We start from the raw sequence: 18913 nt of genomic DNA, 5'->3' as shown, positions 1-18913 counted from the left end.
AAAGACGCTAGCCGAGTGGCACAGCTAGCAGCATCACGTCTAGGGCTGGGAATCTTTGACCAGCTCAAGATTAAAATCTGATTTTACAGTCATTACAACATTTGCTGGATGATACATTGTGAAAACCGGACAGTGGAAGCAGACCATGCTAACTTCAGTGAAATGTCAACATTGCTGCCGGACAGCATTTCTGCATAAAACACGGCTGTAAACGTCTGGGTTCAGCATATCTGTGGCCGAAGTGATCAATCTTCATCTGACACGTTCGGTCTCCAGAGAATTCAGTAAAAATCAAAGAGTCCAAACGTTTCTCTGCAGGTTGAATGTCTGTCTTTGACTTTTCCAGTTTCCTCTTTATTGTGTTGCTTTTTGTGCATGTTTATGTTCTTCAACCAGCAGCGTGGCAACGCCAGAATCTCCTGTCAAGTTTTAAAAAAGCCACTTTGTTTTATTCTTAAATATCAGTTTTGGGACGTTTTATATTGTGAATCTCTGCTCAGTGACATGTTCATTTACTCTTTCTCAGTAATATTAGTGCAGATTTTTCCTAGCGTATTCTCTGGAGTCTTTAGTTTGATATCACAGTCTTTCATATAAACCTTATATTCTTCAATACATTCTTTATAGGCATTGCATGTTCAAGCAGATTTCTCCAAAAGTTGCCTTCTCATTAAAGGGTTTAGAAGGAAGGGAACTGTAAATTAAAGCTTGCCCTGCAACACTCAAACTTGCAAATGGTTGTTGAATAACAATAAAAGTAAAAGTTGGTTTCTCTTTCAGTGGAAATGAGGGACAGAAATCCTCCCAACCACGCAGAAAGTCCACATCGTTACAAACAATGACGAGTGCCTCTGTTTTCACTGAAAGCCGCTGAAGCATCAGAGCAGCTGACAGACATGTTTGGCTTCTGCCAACGATTCAAATTCCTGGGAATCAAAGCGTTAATCCGGGTCAGACCCGTTTGGCTGCAAAGCGGTTTTTCTCTGACACAGATTATGTCCCCAGGGGAACCAGGCAGGCGCTTGTCTCTACTGGAGCTACTGAGCAGCACACAAAGCTACTTAAGAACTACTGAACGGCACAAACGTCTCATTTTCTTAAAAACAAAATTTCTCACAAACACTGGATCTTTAAAACTGCCGATGTGTTAATACCAACATTCCCCAATGGCAGCAGTTTCCCCATCACTTCCAGTCGCAGGTCCAGTTCATGCAAATGTAAGCTCAGTCTGGATAACCGCAAACACGCAGCAACCTGGAGCCGCGCCACGTTACTCAGCATATCGCCCTGCCATGATCCAACTTAGCTGAGTAAGTGGTCACATTTATTCTGTTTGGACCAGCAGCGGCGGATTAAATGCTGAGTCATTTCTTGGCCGGAGTTCGCTCCTTTCAACGCAGATGGATTTATCCTCCCTCGCTGTAATGATTCGTTTCCCGAAATATGAGGTTATTTGTTTTTCCTCAGAGGGTTTTTAAAAGACAAAAATGTGTTTAATCCTGAGTTTTCAGTCGGATGCATCCTGCAGACGATAACTGATGTATTACAACAGGAGGATCTAACATGTTTCAGACACGTCTCCTCAATAACTGTCAATTCATTTACTAATTTAACAAATTTGAATTTAGCAATTTATTAATCGCTAATTGGAGTACACAGACTCAAAGAGGCCATTTTCTGAAAGCACTGAACTAGGGCTGAAATGATTAATCAGATTAATCGTGATGAATTAATTACCAAAATAACTGTCAACTAACTCAGCAATCGATTCATCTTCAACTGGAGTATCTGATTCAGAAAAGGCAGTTTGCTGAAAACAACAACACATTCAAAACAGGCATTAATCCAAAACTGTATGAGGGCTAAACGATTACTCAGATTAATCATGACGAGTTAAATAGTGAAATAATCATCATCTAATTTAGTAATTGGTTAAATTACTAAACATTGGAGTTAAACAGACTTGGAAAAGGACATTTGCTGAACAAAACTAACATATCCAGAACTGAAACTGTAGAAAAAAATATTTAGAGACATTGCAAAACTGAAAAGGCAAAACATCTGATTAAGGTTTGACTTCAGTGAATATAAATGCATGCCGCACTTTCCAGATTTCCCTCCATACAGAACTTTGAAAAACATCCTTTATATTGTGCACCGATTTGTAGTGACAAAGCGAGAAACAGCTGGAAGGGTCTGAAAACTTCAGCGAGGCTGAATCAGCTCCAAAGCAAAGACACTTCCATGTTTGCACAGCAGATAGAAATGCTGAGGAAGCATAAAAAGAAACACATTTAAGTGATAGTTAAATAATCTTTAGGTTCGGTGTCTGACAGGAAGCATTTCTTTAACGTTTGCTCAAGGAAGCTACAGGAACCTCACAGATAAGGAAGTAACGCGAAGAGCAAGCAGATAAACCGTCATCGCTTCAAGAAGTTACCACACAAGATTTACGCAGCAAAAACAAAGAACCTTAACTAGCATTTTGGTTTCCAGTGTAAATAAACTTGAATCAACACATAACTGATTTGCAGGTAAGTTTGCTGAAATATGAGCTTGTTTTAACTTTTTTCATAGATTAATTGGTTTGTTTATTTATTTAAGGATCCCAATGAGTCTCTACCGCACTAGAGACGTCTCTTCCTGGAGTCCAAACCGCAAACATTACAACAAAATCATCAACCTGTAGTTGATTAAACACTGAAAATTCACCCAAAACTGCCTGTATGTGAACACAAAGACAGCGACAAGCAGAAACTATCAAGTTTATTCACATTTATTATAAGGCGACTGAAATTTCTTGGAAGTTGGAGCAAAAAAATCTCATTAGTCTCAAACTGCATGAGAAAAGTCAGGAGACTCTACAGATTTCATCCCGTTTAGGACACCGGATATGCGAGTAGGTTGCACTGCAGCAGCTTGCGCCTGAGGCGAAACCGTACACCTGAGGAGCTGAGGCCCTTCGCACAACAGATTGACTGTGTGCATCAACTAGAGCCATCAGTGTCTTTTCTGCTGCCTCTTTCTGTCGCGAGGAGCTTCTGACAATAGGTTGGTCTGCAGGGAGCTGTGTGTGTGTGTGTCTGCATGGCAGCAACACCGTGTGTGACGTGAACGGTGTTCATTCTTCGTCCGGCCGGTTGGTCGCCGCCTGATCAACAGCCGGCAAATATTTCTAAGATTAAACGACCAAACGACGGGCAGGAAAATAGGAACAGGCGCTCAACTTGGCCTGAATCTGTGCAAACAATTTGCTTTTGACTTGTACAGGATTCCAGATTGTAACTTACATTTTTATATTGTAGCATCATAAAGTGGAACAGGAAACTATCTCTGAGGCTCAGCTGAACTTTGTCTTCAAATGAAGGATTTAATTCTAAAATTTTTACAGTTTCATACCTTATTTGTTTACGTTTTCAGGAACCGCATCTGATACCAAAGATGCAGCCATTTTTACCCTCCATTTAAAGCAACAGTGTTGAAACTTTACACTGCATAGGTCTTTTCTGAGCAGCAAATACAGATATGCTGTTAATTCATTCTTTGAAAACTTTTCCTGTATGTTCAAGAAATCAGTGAAATGCAGATTGGGGTGAAACTTTTAAGTGAAAGTTGCAGCAGATTAGAATGAAATACCTACTAAATAAAATAAAATCTACTAAACTGCCTGTGCTGCTTGTCACATTTTCTGTTTAAAATTTTAACAATAAGAAAATAAAATAAAAAGCTCCTATATAATGATTTTATTTTCTAAATGTGACATTTCAGAACCAGAAACAACAATAGGAGAATTATTCACCTGATGCATTCAGTTAACAGGAAACAAATCAGATGTTCAGGTTCAGACCTGCAACTGATAAGAAAATGTTTCTTTTCTGACTGATTGATTTATGCATCACAACCCAGAAAAGCTTTTTAGCTGCATAAAAAAAATCGTCTGTAAGCAGTTTCTGTTCTCCTGCAGGAAGACGAAGCCAAAGTGACAACAAGTGAAACCGTCTCTAAAACTGATGCAGAAAAACAGGCGCGGCTTTTAGCAGCGATGTAAATCTGCGGGAGGAAAGTAAGTCGTGGATGTTCCTGTGAAACGCGCCTCTGAAACGTTCTTCACCAACCCGGCTACAGAAAGGTCCGGTAAGCTCTTAAGCCCTTTCTCTAATGCTGCTCAGCTCTTTGCCCACCGTTTCGTACCAACCCAGCTGATTCAGCTGCCGCAGTTTACAACTGCAACCCACTAATGAGAGTGAATATATCAGCTGGAGGCTCGGCGACTTGCTCATAGGCACTCCGGCCGGCCTGTTCAACACAGAGACCACTGTCCCAGTTCCCTGACCTTTGAGCTCCGATTGCACACAAACCACATCACTGAGGCGTTGTGACAAATATAGGTTATCTAATAGCAGCCTGCCTCATTTTATACCAATCATGCACGGTAGCCGCCTCAGCAGAGCCTGGAGCTGCTCAGGACTGTCTGCTGCGTTTCTAGGTGAAGCGGACGGCGCTCGGCTGGCCGACGCGTCGGGACAACGAATTCGCCAAGCCTGCGGTCGTCCGGGGAACAACAAAAGGCCTCCAAGCGGACATGTTGGTCTTTTTCAGAGAGCAGACGGCTGTACATGTGCTCACAAGCAATCACCCACACCCACGATACGACTTCCTTTTTATTCTGTCTCTCACACACACACACACACGCACGCACACACACGCACAGACACACACACACACACACACACACACACACACACACACACACACACACACACACACACACACACACACACACACAGCCTCATGATGAGCCCTGGGCGAAACAGTACGTCTGTTCCCAAAGCTCTGCAACAGCAAACATGTTTGTTGCAACTTTCATGTTGACATTTTAGTGCTATTTATAAATAAATATTTAGACTCTTAGCATTAAAATAAATATAATTAAAGACTTCTACTTCTTCTACTTCCCAGCCTCTTGTGAACATCTGGCAACTTTCATCTAATTTCCTGGGACATAAATATGGGCTGACAGATTGTTCAAAGTTGGAAAGACGACAAAACATTTCCTTTGAGTACAGCAGATGCCAGGCAGGCTTTAGATTCATTTTTGCTGAATAATAATAAAAACATAAAATACCTATCTAGTTAAAAAGGTAAAGACCAGTTGCACCATGTTGTGTTTATTATTAGAAAGCAAACGTGCAATAAGGTTTCTGCTGGAAAATCCCTTCAGACCGTGATACCGTGACAGTCCAGCTCGTTTCCAGCCAGCATCAGCTGGCTGGACCGCAGTCACGCAACAGGACCCCAGTTGTGATCCCTGTTTTTATACAAGTAGCAACAACTCTTCATCATATCCACAAACACACACAGAGAAATCGATTCCAGCGCAGCCCTGAGGAGAGAAAGCGCCGCAGCGAGAGCTGCAGAACATGACTGAAGGTCGCGTTCTGGATCCAGGACGGAGATGAAGCCCATAAATCAGTTTGTTGTTGGTGAAAGGAGCAGCTCAGGCCTGGGCCAAGTCACAAAATAGCATTTTTATACAGATTTATTTTAAGAGTCGCTAAAGAAAAGAAAACTGGAAGATTTTGGTGCCTCTTCGGTGCAACCATTAAAAGAAAGTCATGCATGAACAAAAGCCGGATTCCTGAAAGTAGTAAAAACACAAAGCAAGAAAACAACACACGTTTTCAAAGCTAAATAAAACAGAAAAATACGCTGATGCCTGAACACAAACGCAGTTTTCAACTGAGGTTGCAAACAACAAAACTAGAAATAAAATGATGAAAACTCACAGGAAACCACCTTTAGTGACACACAACAGGATGAAATATGACTTTTATTTAGCAAGACAAATAAAAGCCAAAATATTAACAATAATTATGCAGCTGAACGGTAAATATCAGTTACCAGCCAAAATATCAATATCAATATCGGAAACCGATGTAAATTTCGACATCAGTGCTTTTTAATCTCCAACAGTCGGACAGATTTAATGATTGTGGTGGAGAATCCAACAACGTGTAAACATGGTGCATCGTAACGTGAGGCTACAGCAATTAGTGTCTCAATCCAGAGACGACATCTTTAACTTCAGGGCTTTAAGATTAAGCTAGAGGGAGAACGAGCATTCAGACTGAGTGGGTTGTTGTGAAAGAGCTAAGCTGCTACGACACGACAAATACCACTGAGTCATAACCAGACGCAGGCAACAACGTTTGCAGAAATACCTCTGACTGAAGACGAGCGCCAGCTCCAACTGATTCAGACACGGAAACTGCAAAATCTTTCACTTCCAGGTACAAAAACACAAATATTTACATGAAGCCAAATAGGGAAAACTGTGTGGAAGGAAAAAATATATAGAAGCAATAACTTCAAGTGTCTCCCACACAGTCCCCCCACCGAAGCTCTGATCCTTTCCCTGCAAAGCAGGCCCCAAGCATCACCCTTCCACTGCCGTGCTTAGCAGGACGTATGATGCATCAAATCCAATAAAAACCCTCCGTTTAGTTATTTTAACGAGGCAGAAACGTATCTGTATCAGTGCGTCGTGTTAAATGCTTGTTGAGCAGGACTGTTTTCCTCCATCAGCCTCCATGTCTCCCTACAGGCCTGGTTTCGATGAATCAGCTGAAAAACGGCCAACCCTGAAGCCTTCTGTTCAGAAAAGCCAGACATCAGTAAACGTACCGATCAAATGGATTAACGAGGACCAGCCCGTTGTTGCCATGGTTGACGTTACACAGAGAAAACTGCCCGTCTTTCCCGCTGAAATCCTCATTTTCTGCCTTCTTTAGCAAAAAACTGAGTGAAAACCTTCAACAAAAGGAAGCAAAAACGATTCGTTTCCAGCTACACAGATAGGAAACATTAGGTAGAGTTAATTCTGCTAACTAGCAGCTTGGGTGTGGTTTAACGCCAGTCCAGCTGCAACAGGTCTGTGTAAATATGAAAACACCTCTCTTCATCTGCTCCATATCTGAGTTATTGGAGCTGAAGGCAATAAACTGTAAAAACCCAGGAGCAGTTTGACTGACTGGGAAATGTAGTTCTGCAGTTTCCCAACTTCCAACTGGAATAAAAGGAATAAATCAAACTTTAAAGTGACTAAAAATGGCTGGAGATGACATACGCCCAGAATGTCCTTTACTAACAGGAGAGGAAGTTTCTGTCCTCGTCCAGCTGCAGGCCTGGGATCAGCAGGAAGGAGGCCTTTTGTTAAAAATTCAAACTATTTTAGGCCGGAGTGTCCCTGAGCTGGAGGCGGGGGATGCTGTCAACAGAAATAAGCAACAGTTTCATTTAAATAAACATTTTTGCTGCTAAATTATTCAATGAGCAGACACATGAGCTCAACAATAGTCGGACTTGTTGTTTCAATATCTGCAATGCTTGTTGTGACCTCTTGTCTGTCTGATCGGTGCCTCTCCGGCGCTTTAGGGTGATGCTGATTTCTACTTTCCGATCACAGTTTGTGTCGTCTGGCTCGCAGACCCAGTAAAGACGCGTCCGAATCAAAACGCGGCGCGCTCAGAGGCAGAGGAAGACGCGGCGCGCTGGCCTGACGAAGCACATTTAGCAGAGCTGCAGCTTCGAGACGCTGGGTGTCGAAGCTGCAGCCGGGTGGGCTCGCAGCAAATGGATTCACTATTGATCAGCTGAGAGAGGAGGTTAAAAGCCTGCAATGTTTCTGTTTTGTTGGGGGTTTTTAAACAAATTGATGAGTAAATCATGCGCTTTACTTTGGTGAGTCCCCGTTATGCCGTTTATCCCCTCTGCTCAAATCAAACCGTCCTTAATGAGCCGGAAATTAGCAGCTGCTCTTTACACACAGCAGACGGATTCATCACAAAGACCCGTTTCTGAGCTCAATGGAGGACAGGGCCTCATCCAGAGGGCTCCTAACGGGGCCCGCTGACCATCCAAACACAGTCTGTACATTATATGTACATGCTAGCTCACTATTAGCGCCTTAAAGGTCACTCAAATTTGTTTCTTCCTATTGTAAAACAAATTTATTTTTACAAAAATACACATATATAAGTTGGTATGTAATTAGCCAATTGCAATGATGAGAATCTCCAAAAATAAAGTAAGACTTTGTGTTTAATTTAACCTGAAGATAAGTTTATTTATTCTTTTTAATCAAACAAAATGTTTCCTAGTTTATGCATTCAACCAAAAATCAACAGATTTTATGCTTAGATTTAATAAAAAAATAAAAAAAGGCAATTTCAGAAGTTAAATATGGAATAAATTCTACAATAAATAAATAAATTTTTGCTGAATAAAAGCCCAATTACAAGCTAATACATCGACATTTACTCAAAGCATTAAAAGATTTAAAAAATTAATTTACTCTGTACATTTTCATGTATTTATTGAACAGACTGATACATTTAGTGTTTATTTCTGCTTATTGTGATTATTGCAGTTAATTAAACTTAAAGTCCACCATCAGGAAATAAAAATCCTACATAAGCTCAATAAAATATTGATACTTTTAAACAAATATCAGGATTTTGTACAGTATTTTCATTTCATACGTGGTTGGGGCTCCTTTTACATGAATCACTGCATCAATGCGGCGTGGAATGGAGGAGATCGGCCTGTGGATACGCTGAGGATCAGGAAGCCGAGAATGCTTTGATAGCTGCCTTCAGTCCAGCCACCTGAATTTACTTCGCTTCTTATCACACTTTATCCTTCCACTAAACTTTCCACCAATATCTTTTGATTGTTTGCAAAAGTATTACGTTTTAAAAATAGAAATGAAATGACAACAAATGACCTACAGTAGATGCAACATTTGCTACTATGAAAGGGTTTTATTTAGCTAAACCAAGGGTGTTCAAAGTGAGGGCCGAGGGCCATTAGTGGCCCCTGGACTGATTTGTGCGGCCACTGGACCGCTATTTAAGAATAAATTCAGACAGAAGTAAAATCTACTAAACAAAATGTTAAATGCAACACAAAATTATCACACAGGAACAAATCTATTTATTGACTTATTCTCTAAAGATACTAAGTTTAATTTCAGTATTAGAATTTGGCTAAACACAGGAAGTGTTTTCAAATGAAGACTGACCTTCATCCCGTTTTCATCGCTGAGAATTGACTAAATACTTTTTCTAAATAATAAGCAAAATGGTTGCATTTCAATTAACCAGGAAAACTTGCAAAACCATTTGAGGTTATGAATCTACAATCTCATTTCTACAAAAAAAATCTGTTTACTTCGTTTAGTTAAATTCGTTAATGCTTTATTGTTGAGTACGTAAAAATACAGTGGAAAAAAGTAAAAATAAATTTTTGGCTATTTTTTAGCCTGTGAGTATTTTTGAACTGATGATTTTGACCCACAGACTGTAAAAAAAATATTCCATTTGTCTCATACTTTTATAGAAACTGAATTTTGGGTTTTCATTAGCAAAAAATGTTAAATGAATAAAACTAAGTAACAAACAATTAGATCTTCAGATATGATCAAAAATGGCCAGAAAAAGGGAACCCAACCTCTCCATAGATCCCACACATGCTGGACATGAACGATTTAGACTTTTAGCCTCTCTGCAGATCCCACACATGCTGGACATGAACGGTTTAGACTGTTAGCCTCTCTGCAGATCCCACACATGCTGGACATGAACGATTTAGACTTTTAGCCTCTCTGCAGATCCCACACATGCTGGACATGAACGATTTAGACTTTTAGCCTCTCTGCAGATCCCACACATGCTGGACATGAACGATTTAGACTTTTAGCCTCTCTGCAGATCCCACACATGCTGGACATGAACAGTTTAGACTTTTACCATCGCATAGGGGTGATGATATCGGCAGTACTTAGTGGTAATCGTACCCAGACTCTTTGTGTTTTTAAATTTACTTACATGGTCCTGGTTCCGCTCGTTCCCAGGCAGCGCCGTCCGTAAAGACATTGTTCTTCCCTGAGCGAGTCCGCCAGGCGATAAATAAAAATAACTGGGAAATCAGTTTTTTCTTTTGTTCACACTTTGTTCCAAATGAGACCAAAAACAATCCAGGGTTAAGAGAAGTAGGAGAAAGTCTTTACAATCCTCATTTCTTACAGTCCGTGAAGGCAGCACAGGTCACCCAGACGTTGATCCAGATTAAGGTGATCCGTTAAAAACACACCGGTAACCTCCACCTCATGATGCCTCCATCAGAAATACCCCTCCTCCAGATGAGCTGCCCCCCACCCGCACCCGAACCCCCACCTCACAGCCTCTACCGGATCATCTCCCTAGAACCGGGCCGGACCTTTCAAACAAACCCAGATCATCGGTTTCCTTTCAGCTGCATCATCCCGAGGTGACGAAACCGAGCACAACATGCAGGAGGAACCGGGCGCCGATTCCGGGGCGAAACCGGGAGTTGATGCCTCCCGTTAGCCGGCTAGCGTGGCAAAAATCACGGATCCGACTAATGAAGCAGAACCAGAACCGGCTGAGGACGCGCTTGTGTTCGCGGGTGGGAAGCCTGGGCCTCGGGATGTAAATCAATGACCGACTGCGGGTGTGTGAAAGGACGGCGGTCGCCGCTGAGTCAGTCCGTCCCCCCGGCTCTTCGCCTCGGCCCTGTCGCGCCTCTCATTGCCGCGGTGGAGAGGAAACTCCCGGAGCCGCTCCTCCACGTGTCCAACACCGAGCGGTTCGTGTTTCTGAGCGGCCAGAAGATCCGTTTTTATTCAAAGAAAGGAGGCGAGAGGACGGAGCCGCGCCGCGTTCAGCCTCGGCGACAATAAAGGAGGGAGGGACGTCAGCAAGAACAGGCTGGGCTGCTGCCTTCAGGTGCTGCGCGAGAAAATCTGAAAAACCGCCTTCAAGGCTGATGCTGCGTTCCAACATGCTCGGACGTCCGATTGTCCGAGTTCAAAGACGGAAATAGCAACGGCAACGCTGCGCTGGATTTATTCAGAAAGTCTCAGCTCGATTGTGGGAAGATAATTTGTCTTATTCACCCAAACATTAACGGTTAAAAAATAAAGTTAAAAAAAAAAAAAAACTAAGCCACAGCTATGTAGTTTTTGAGGTGTATGCTAACACATTAGCAGTTGCAAGATAACAGTGATCTGCCATTTAAAAAAAAAAATCCACCAAAAACGGTTTAATTAAAACATACATACATGCCCATCCTGATCGCATCAGCATCTTATTTATGCCGTCCTTCATTTTAAACATGTTGTTTAATTCCAAATAATCTGGAAACTGCTGATGAAAGAAAAAAAACGCGACCGTCCATTTTGCTAGTAACTTCAGCTAACCTGAATATTTACTATTCTAGTATTTTAAAGACAAAATCAATTTAGAAAAGTACAAATAAATAGAAGAAATATGGAGCTGAACTAGGGCCACAACTTACCGTGAATAAAATGCGTGAATATTTTAGGCTGCCGCTGAAACCACTTAAAACTGCTTATTTTGGTTATTTAAACATCAAATATACATTAAAGTGCATTAATAGACGGTAGAAACTGCCTTAGTTCTCTAAGCTAATTTTATGTTATTTGTAATGTGCTACAAAAAAAAGGAGCAAATTATGAATAATTTGGAGCAACATCTCTCCAAAATGAAATTCAGTGAAAAAAAATGGAGGAAGAGGTAGCGGGGTAGTAAGAGGCCATTTTATATTTCTATGCTGATGATTGGTAAATATTAATTATTAGCTATAACAGCAATGTTAATATCAGATATCGGTATTGGCCCAGCTTTTCACATCGGTGCCTTCTTAACTAATTATTCATATCATAAATCCAAACAAGTTATAGGTCTGGAATTAAAGTTTCATCGCCATATTTTGCAGTATTAATAATAACAATAAAAGTGAACCTGAGAGATACTTATTGCTTCTTTTTTAAGTAACTATACAATAATCAAAAAATTCTTAACATGATAAAAAACGTATCCCAATAAACGATATAATAAATGCCAAGTTTGAACAGCAGAAATGGTTTAATCAGTTTTATTTTATCTTTCAGATAACATTCAAGCTATAAAGGTTTGAATGTTCTGTGAGTTTCGACAGGATAATGATCCTAAAACAGGAAAACATGAAGCATCAGACCTCAATCATAATGAAAATGAATCAGCTGCAGCAGGTTTATACCCCTAAACATGAACTCTCCCGATTCCAGGGATAATCCAAGAAATATCTAGAAAACGAAGCCAAAATTTCAAAATCAGAGGTGAGTAACTAAAAATTACACTCTAGTAAGAGTAAAAAAGTATTTGGGGAAAAATCTACTCAAGTGCTGAGTAAGTGATCAAATTATCAATCATGTCATGTTCAAAAATGACACAATTATTCATAACAGTTACAAATACTAACAAACTAAAACCGAAATAATTTCTGCAAATCAGTTTCTCTCAATTAAAATCTGATCAAACTTTAACAGAAACAGCAGCTGTGTGTCTGTTTATAGTGGATTTCTGGTTAAAACATGTTTGTTTTTCATTCAGTGCGCAAAAAAAATCCAGAAATTTCTCTCAAGTAAGAGAAAAAATACTTCATAATGAAATTACTGAAGTAAAAGAAAAAAGTACAGCGTAATAAATATACTCCTGAAAGGTCATTTTTTTCAAAAGAGTTACTAAAGTAAATGTAGTTGAGTTAATTGTAAATATAGTAACTGGTTACTATATTTACAATTAATTCAAATTTTATGCACCAACTTTCTATTTTAAAAAAATAGTCAAAATCTTGTTATATAACAGGAAAGCGAGCAGTTTATTAAAGCAATAAAGATGAATAACATTCATGCAACTAACTGGGACCTTATTCCTGATTTGATTATTTATTTGGTGATAAAATAAATAATTAAAGTTCAAGCTGGTGTGATTGGATTGAGTTTATTTACCTGGACTGATCTGAACCTGCTGGAGCGAATCCAGGGCCTCATCCTGGTTCTTCCCGGGCGTCCTGCAGACTGAGGCGGCGACACGCAGCGCTCAGTCTGCAGGATCGATCAGCTGATCAGTCTGAACACAGAGAACGTCAGAGGACGGCCAGCCGGTCGATACGTGTTGATGTAGGAGAGGCTGTGGTCTGTTTCTGCTGCTCTACATCCAGGGTTCGTGTGTGAGTGAACACAAAAACATCATCAACAAAATATGTGACGTTTAGTACCGAGAAAATTAAAAATGATGTTAAACTCATAGCAAACAGGATTAAAAAGGAACGAGTGAATGAATACTTGACTGCAAACTGTATGGAAGACAATCAGTGCCACAAAATAAATAAAGAGAACTCTGATTTCAATTCCAGAATTCAATTTTTTCTTCTCAAAATGTTGTCTTTTTATATCAAAACTTTTTATTTTGACTTTGATCTCAAGTTTCTCAATTTAAAGTCAGAATTTGGATTTCATTTTTCTTCTCAGAAATCAGCTTTTTTCCCCCCACACAATTCTGACTTTAATCTGGAAATTTTGACTTCCATGCCAAAATTTGGACTCAGAATTCGTATTTAATCTCAGAATTTAGAACTTTTTTCTGACATTTTTTTAATGGCTTCTCTGGTTGCTTTATTCCATTCTACAATAAAGCAACCAGTGTTTTTTTATTCATTTTGTTATTTTTGTCTAAGACCAGACCACCAGCTCTGCTCCTCTCCTACAGTAGCGGTGATAATGGCCGCTGCTCCTGCCAATCCCTGATGACGCCCTGACCTGTAATCTGGGATTACAGCTCGCCGTCAGGACAGCTGCTGATGTCACTCATAAGGATTTTAAAATAACCGCACAGCAAACTGAAAACAGTAACGATTTGTTCACAGCTTGTGTTTTATGAGCAAATCAATAAAAACAGAACAGCGATGGACGTCTGTGTGCAGCGGAAAAGAGAGCAGCAATCCTTCATTCCTCTGAGGAAAATAATTCAAACCTCTTTTATTTCATTAAATTAGTTAAATAAGTTAATTTCCATACAAAAACTGAGGGCAAGCTTCACTGCAAGGTCAAAGAAATGGACTGAATGGCAGCTATTCTAAGAGCTCAGCGCCCTCTGCTGGTAAATAAGAGAATCACATCGTTCAGCATCATATTGTCATTAGTAAAATGCATTTTAAGGCAAGTTATGCAATATGGCAAGTAGTAGTTATTGAATATTTTAATTATCTCTAAACAAATGAGGTCAGAAAAGGTCTATACAAAATATGTTCATTACATTTTTTTTCTTCATAAAATCAGACTGAAATAATGAAATTTTAGTCGTAAAATCTTAAATGTTTTGATCAGTTACAGTCGACTTTTTACCAAATAGTTTTTTACTCTTACTTGAGCAATTTCTTTTTACTCTTGATTGATTCAAAATATGTTGCAGTAGCGCTGCTCTGACTCGAGTGCAGTTTCTGGCCAATTCAGTCATGCAGCGTTAAAATGTTCAAAAGTGGAAAAACTGCAAGAAAAGCCCTCAAATGTTTTGAAGACAACTCAGGCGGTGGCCACTAGGAGTCCCTTTCTCTCTCTTCAATACACACCTCCTAAGGTTTCTCTGCTGTTTCAGCAGATGCATCTAAAAGACACTGAAACCTAAAAAAAAAAGTCCTTGAGTTGCTTTTGAGCCGTTAGATGAATCGACCGTCTGCGGATCACACACTTCCAGGAAACGCTGCTTTCTAGTGAGGTAAGATTTGATTTAAACTCATATTTACATTTAAGTGCACTAATATCTAAATATAAAACAGTAAAGACATACATGCAGGAACCTGCTTGCTTGTTTCTTTTCTACTTTCTGTCCAGCTTGAGTCACAGTGAGAAATTCATGTTTGAGTTGAACTGTTTTTATGTTTTGCTGCAGCTGATGATGCTGGCAGCGATAACTCTGGCCTCCCTGGGCCTCTTGGCGCGGGCGGCGGACCTCTGCCCGCCCGCCTGCCGCTGCTTCGACAACCTGACCACGGCCGACTGCCGGGACAACGGCCTGACCCAGATACCGCCGCTGCCACCCGGAACGCTGAAGCTCTTCATCTTGAACAACAAGATCGAGGAAATACCCGAGAACGGGCTGAATGAGCTGCAGGTGCGCAGCTGCATCCTGCAGTTAGCTGATACATGCAACACGCCTTGTAGTGGGTTGTTGGTTGAATGCCGCTGAACAGGCATAGAAAGCATAAGCTTGTGAAACCAGCTGACACACATGCAGCCTTGGTAGCGAGAAGTTCACTGGTGCTTTCGCGATGGGTTCAGTTCGGTTGATCTGCACACCAACAGCTCGAAACAGGGAATTAATTTAAAAAAAAAGTCGTTTCAATTTGATCAAAGATACATTTTCGTGGACAGGGGTGTCCAAAGTGAGGCCAGGGGGCCACTTGTGGCCCGTGGAGTGGATCTGTGTGGCCCCTAGACACAAATTAGGAATGGATGAATGGGACTTTCAATGACACATTTATATCATACACAGAAAATTTTAAGTGTTTGTATTTTATCAGCCCAATTTTTTGAGTTCGCAGGACCACAAATATGCTCAAAAACAGACTTAAGTCACAAATGTGTTACTTAAAGTTGAGGGTTTTCAAAGATAGTTTCATTTTTGTTGCAGCTAATAAACTAAAAAATATGTTTTGACCAACAAGTGAGGAAATTGTTCAACTTTGAAATGATTTTTCTGGCATTTTAATTAAAAATACTTATTCACTTGTTGCTGATCAGGTTGTATTATTTGACAGTTGTATTATTCTTGTATTTGTCGATTTATCGTGTTATTACTATATTCTCGTAATATCACAACTTTACAATTGTGTTGTTACAACTGCTGTTGTATTATTATAACCTCCAGGTCCTGGACCTGACCCAGAACCAGCTCAGTGCCTCCCTGAACCCGGTTTGGCCCGCCATGACCAACCTGACCAAGCTGCTGCTGCGCGACAACAACCTGGCGTCTCTGCGTCCGGCCCAGTTCCTGAACTGCCCCGCCCTCGTCTTCTTGGACCTGAGTAAGAACCACATCGTGCATCTGACGCCGGGGTTCCTCTATGGCTTGACCAATCTGAAGACGCTGTTGCTGAGCAGCAACCAGATCGAAACGCTGCAGGCGGAGGTTCTGGACGACGTCGTGGGCCTCACAGAACTCCACCTGAACTTCAACAGCTTGAGGGAAATCGAGAGCGGCGTCTTCAGGAGATCCGCCATGTTGAGAAAGTTGGATTTGTCCAACAACCGGATAGTAAAAGTGGAGGATGGGAGCTTCAGAGGAGCGGCTGGTTTGAAACATCTGGATCTGAGTGGAAACCAGCTGGTCACCATTCCAGCCGATTCCTTCTCCTCTCTGACTGAACTGGACCATCTGTGTCTGACGAGCAACAACCTGGCGGATCTGTCGGACAGATCGCTATCTGGCCTGAACAACCTGACGGACCTGGACCTGAGTCGGAACCAGCTCTCCTCTCTCCCAAACCAAGTCTTCAAAGACCTGGCCAAGCTCAGGTTTCTGGATCTCTACAGGAACCGACTGACAGAACTCCCTCCGGACGTCTTCAGGAGTTTGAACAATCTGTCCGATCTGCAGCTGGACGGAAACCAGATCTCAACGCTGCCGCTGGACGTTTTCGCCGCGTTGCACAAACTTCAAGACCTGCAACTGTCTCACAACCACATCCTGGAGCTCCACGCTGCTCTGTTCGCCAACACGGCGTCTCTGCAGAACCTTCAGCTGGCCCACAACGGCCTGACGCTGCTTCCACAGGGCCTTTTCCACAAGCTGCAGGCGCTCAAAGAGCTTCACCTGCAGTACAACCGCATCGCTTTCCTCCACCAGTCTGTCTTTGACGGTTTACCAAAAGTCACCAGAGTGGATCTCTCCTACAACCGTATTTCATCTCTACAACCCGACCAGTTCAGGGAGATTTCCAGGTTAAGAGACTTGAAGCTGGACGGAAACCAGTTGACTGAGCTCCCCTCAAATCTTTTCACTGCTCTTGGGAAACTTGTGACGCTGGATCTGGGGAACAACAGTCTCTCGGAGTTGTCCTCAGACACTTTCAAAGGGTTGATCCACCTTAAGAATCTGATTCTGAGCTTCAACTCGCTCCAGAGCGTCCACTACGACGCCTTCCAGGACCTGGGCAGCCTCCACACGCTGCTGCTGCAGAACAACAGCCTGGAGCGTTTACCCGCCGAGCTCTTCCACCCGCTGCCAAAGCTCAGGGAGCTGAACCTGGAGGGAAACCAGCTGGGTCGCCTCAGTCCTGGCCTCTTTCAGAGGCTGAAAGACCTCCAGGAGCTGAGCCTGAGGTCCAACCGGCTCCTGTCTGTGGAGACCAAGACTCTGAAGCCTCTAAAGAAGCTTAGACTCATCTACCTCTCTGATAACATGTGGAACTGTACAAGTGTTGACATTTCCTACTTGTGCAACTGGGTCAAGGTAAATACAGAAAAACTAAACGACAAGCCGCTCTGCTACTTCCCGTCTGAATCAAAGTCGTCCCTCTTCTTACTGGATCACTGCGCTGCTGTCGCTGCGCGCTGCCTGCCTTCGCTTCCTCTACAACTGCTGACTGTGCTGATGCCTTCGCTCATCGCCCACAGCTTCCTCTGAAGAGCTTCACACTTCCTGTGCAACCTCGTCTTTCACGCGTCTGCACTCCAAGATCAAACGGCGCAGAAGATCTGAGCAAATCCGAGACGAAACTAATACTGAAACTAAAGCCTCACCGTTCGCCACATTCAAAGGGTTTCAGACCAACTCAAAGACATCAGGGCTTCTGTAGGTAGAAGGGAAGGAAGAAATCTCACAAGTTTTCTAGGAAAAAAAAACTCATTTAAAAAGTCGCAAATTTGCATGATAAAATAAAAAAAATTTTTAGATTAAACTTGAAGTTTAATCTCTCTGCAAGTTTGCTAAAAAAAATCTAATCTAAGAAATTTTCAAACATTTTTTATAGATCACTTGTGAGATTAATTTTCCTCCCAAGCAAACTTATAACCTTTCAAATGGAAAAATGTCATTTCTAGAAAATTCTGATTAATCTGAAAAGTTTAATTTTTTTTCTAGCAATTTTTTGACTTTTCAAACTCAGAAATTTTCAGGGGCTTTTTTCCTAGAAAATTCCCGAGTGTTTTTGGTTCACACTTCTTGTGCGTCTCTTCCTTCGTTGTCTGAACTCCAAGATCCAACTTTTAGTTGGATCTGAGAAAATCCAACTAAAATGTTTCTCCATTCGTTGTTTCTTTAAAACATTTGTTTTTCTTCCATCTGATGTTCAGCAGTTTGTTTTTATTGTCTTCTCATTAGTAACATAAAAAGATTAATTTGTAACTAATAATTTCTGTACCAAATAAACTTGAATAAATGAAACTTCTCTTTTTTCTCCAGTCATGAAGCATGCTGTCTGCTGATTAAAATCACAATAGACATCAAAATTGAAGGAAACTAGTTTGAGAGAAAATGTTTTGCTTTTTTCATCATAAAAGCCAATAAATGTTTGCTGAAGGTCTTGAATTCAGATGAACACAATTAGTTTCCTCTGCAAGCAGCTACAGATGGAAAAAGATTCGATTATTATTGTGAAAAGCTATAAATGTCAGAAACAACTTATCATTCCAGGAAAACCGTTTATCTGCCGTCATCTGTGGCTATGCTAACTAGCCTTAGCATTCATGACGGCCTCTGCTGTGAGGAAAGAGCTGTAGCTCAGCTAAAACAAAATGTGATGGTGATCAGCGTGTACACGCGGATGATTGACATTACTAACATCCTCCTCCTGTCTCTTCTTCTATAGATTCATGTTAATTATTTAATTCATCTATAAATTGCAGGACAAGCATTTGACACCAAAAACCTTTAATTATATTTAGAAATTTATTTTTTTCTGTAAATCTGCATTTTGTTAGGTCAACACTTAGGTAGTCAAATTTCTTGTTGTTTAAGAGAAAAAAAATTTTTTTTACAGCTCTTTTAAG

At 41.1% G+C, this 18913-nt stretch overlaps 2 protein-coding genes across 12 annotated transcripts in view; one reads left to right on the top strand and one right to left on the bottom strand.

Annotated features, from left to right (window-relative positions):
• LOC129358720 (MAP/microtubule affinity-regulating kinase 4-like) overlaps positions 1–13016 on the bottom strand; it is a 49818-nt gene extending 36802 nt beyond the window's left edge. For 8 of the 9 annotated variants that reach the window (XM_055027817.1, XM_055027820.1, XM_055027818.1 and 5 more), the window contains exon 1: positions 9888–10200. In XM_055027817.1, the coding sequence (XP_054883792.1) occupies positions 9888–9935 (48 nt within the window). In that variant the 5' untranslated portion in view covers positions 9936–10200. Of the gene's footprint in view, positions 1–9887; positions 10201–12874 lie in introns of those variants that run through there. The other variant, XM_055027819.1, reaches the window with a different exon arrangement.
• Positions 13017–14569: 1553 nt separating this feature from the next.
• si:dkey-182i3.11 (leucine-rich repeat-containing protein 15) lies at positions 14570–17753 on the top strand. 3 transcript variants are annotated; one of them, XM_055028554.1, is made up of 3 exons: positions 14570–14639; positions 14814–15035; positions 15792–17753. In XM_055028554.1, the coding sequence occupies exons 2-3, from the start codon at positions 14817–14819 to the stop codon at positions 17547–17549; spliced, it is 1977 nt and encodes a 658-aa protein (XP_054884529.1). In that variant the 5' UTR covers positions 14570–14639; positions 14814–14816; the 3' UTR covers positions 17550–17753. The 3 variants fall into 3 exon arrangements, with proteins under 3 accessions (XP_054884529.1, XP_054884528.1, XP_054884530.1); XM_055028553.1 differs by lacking the exon at positions 14570–14639 and having other exon boundaries at positions 14770–15035; XM_055028555.1 differs by lacking the exons at positions 14570–14639; positions 14814–15035 and adding an exon at positions 15644–15664.
• Positions 17754–18913: the final 1160 nt, after the last annotated feature.

Source organism: Poeciliopsis prolifica, unplaced genomic scaffold (genome assembly GCF_027474105.1).
Source record: "Poeciliopsis prolifica strain line A6 unplaced genomic scaffold, Auburn_PproV2 SCAFFOLD004, whole genome shotgun sequence".
Lineage (NCBI taxonomy): Eukaryota > Metazoa > Chordata > Actinopteri > Cyprinodontiformes > Poeciliidae > Poeciliopsis > Poeciliopsis prolifica.
Note: the sequence above shows the minus strand (reverse complement) of the source record. Positions and strands in the feature narration are given on the sequence as shown.

What these genes read in the sequence shown, in the direction of transcription:
- si:dkey-182i3.11 (XM_055028553.1), top strand. Translation starts at nt 14,778, where the DNA reads ATGTTTGAGTTGAACTGTTTTTATGTTTTGCTGCAGCTGATGATGCTG. An exon ending in ACGGGCTGAATGAGCTGCAG is followed by an intron (nt 15,036 to 15,791) that starts GTGCGCAGCTGC and finishes TATAACCTCCAG; the next exon opens with GTCCTGGACCTGACCCAGAA.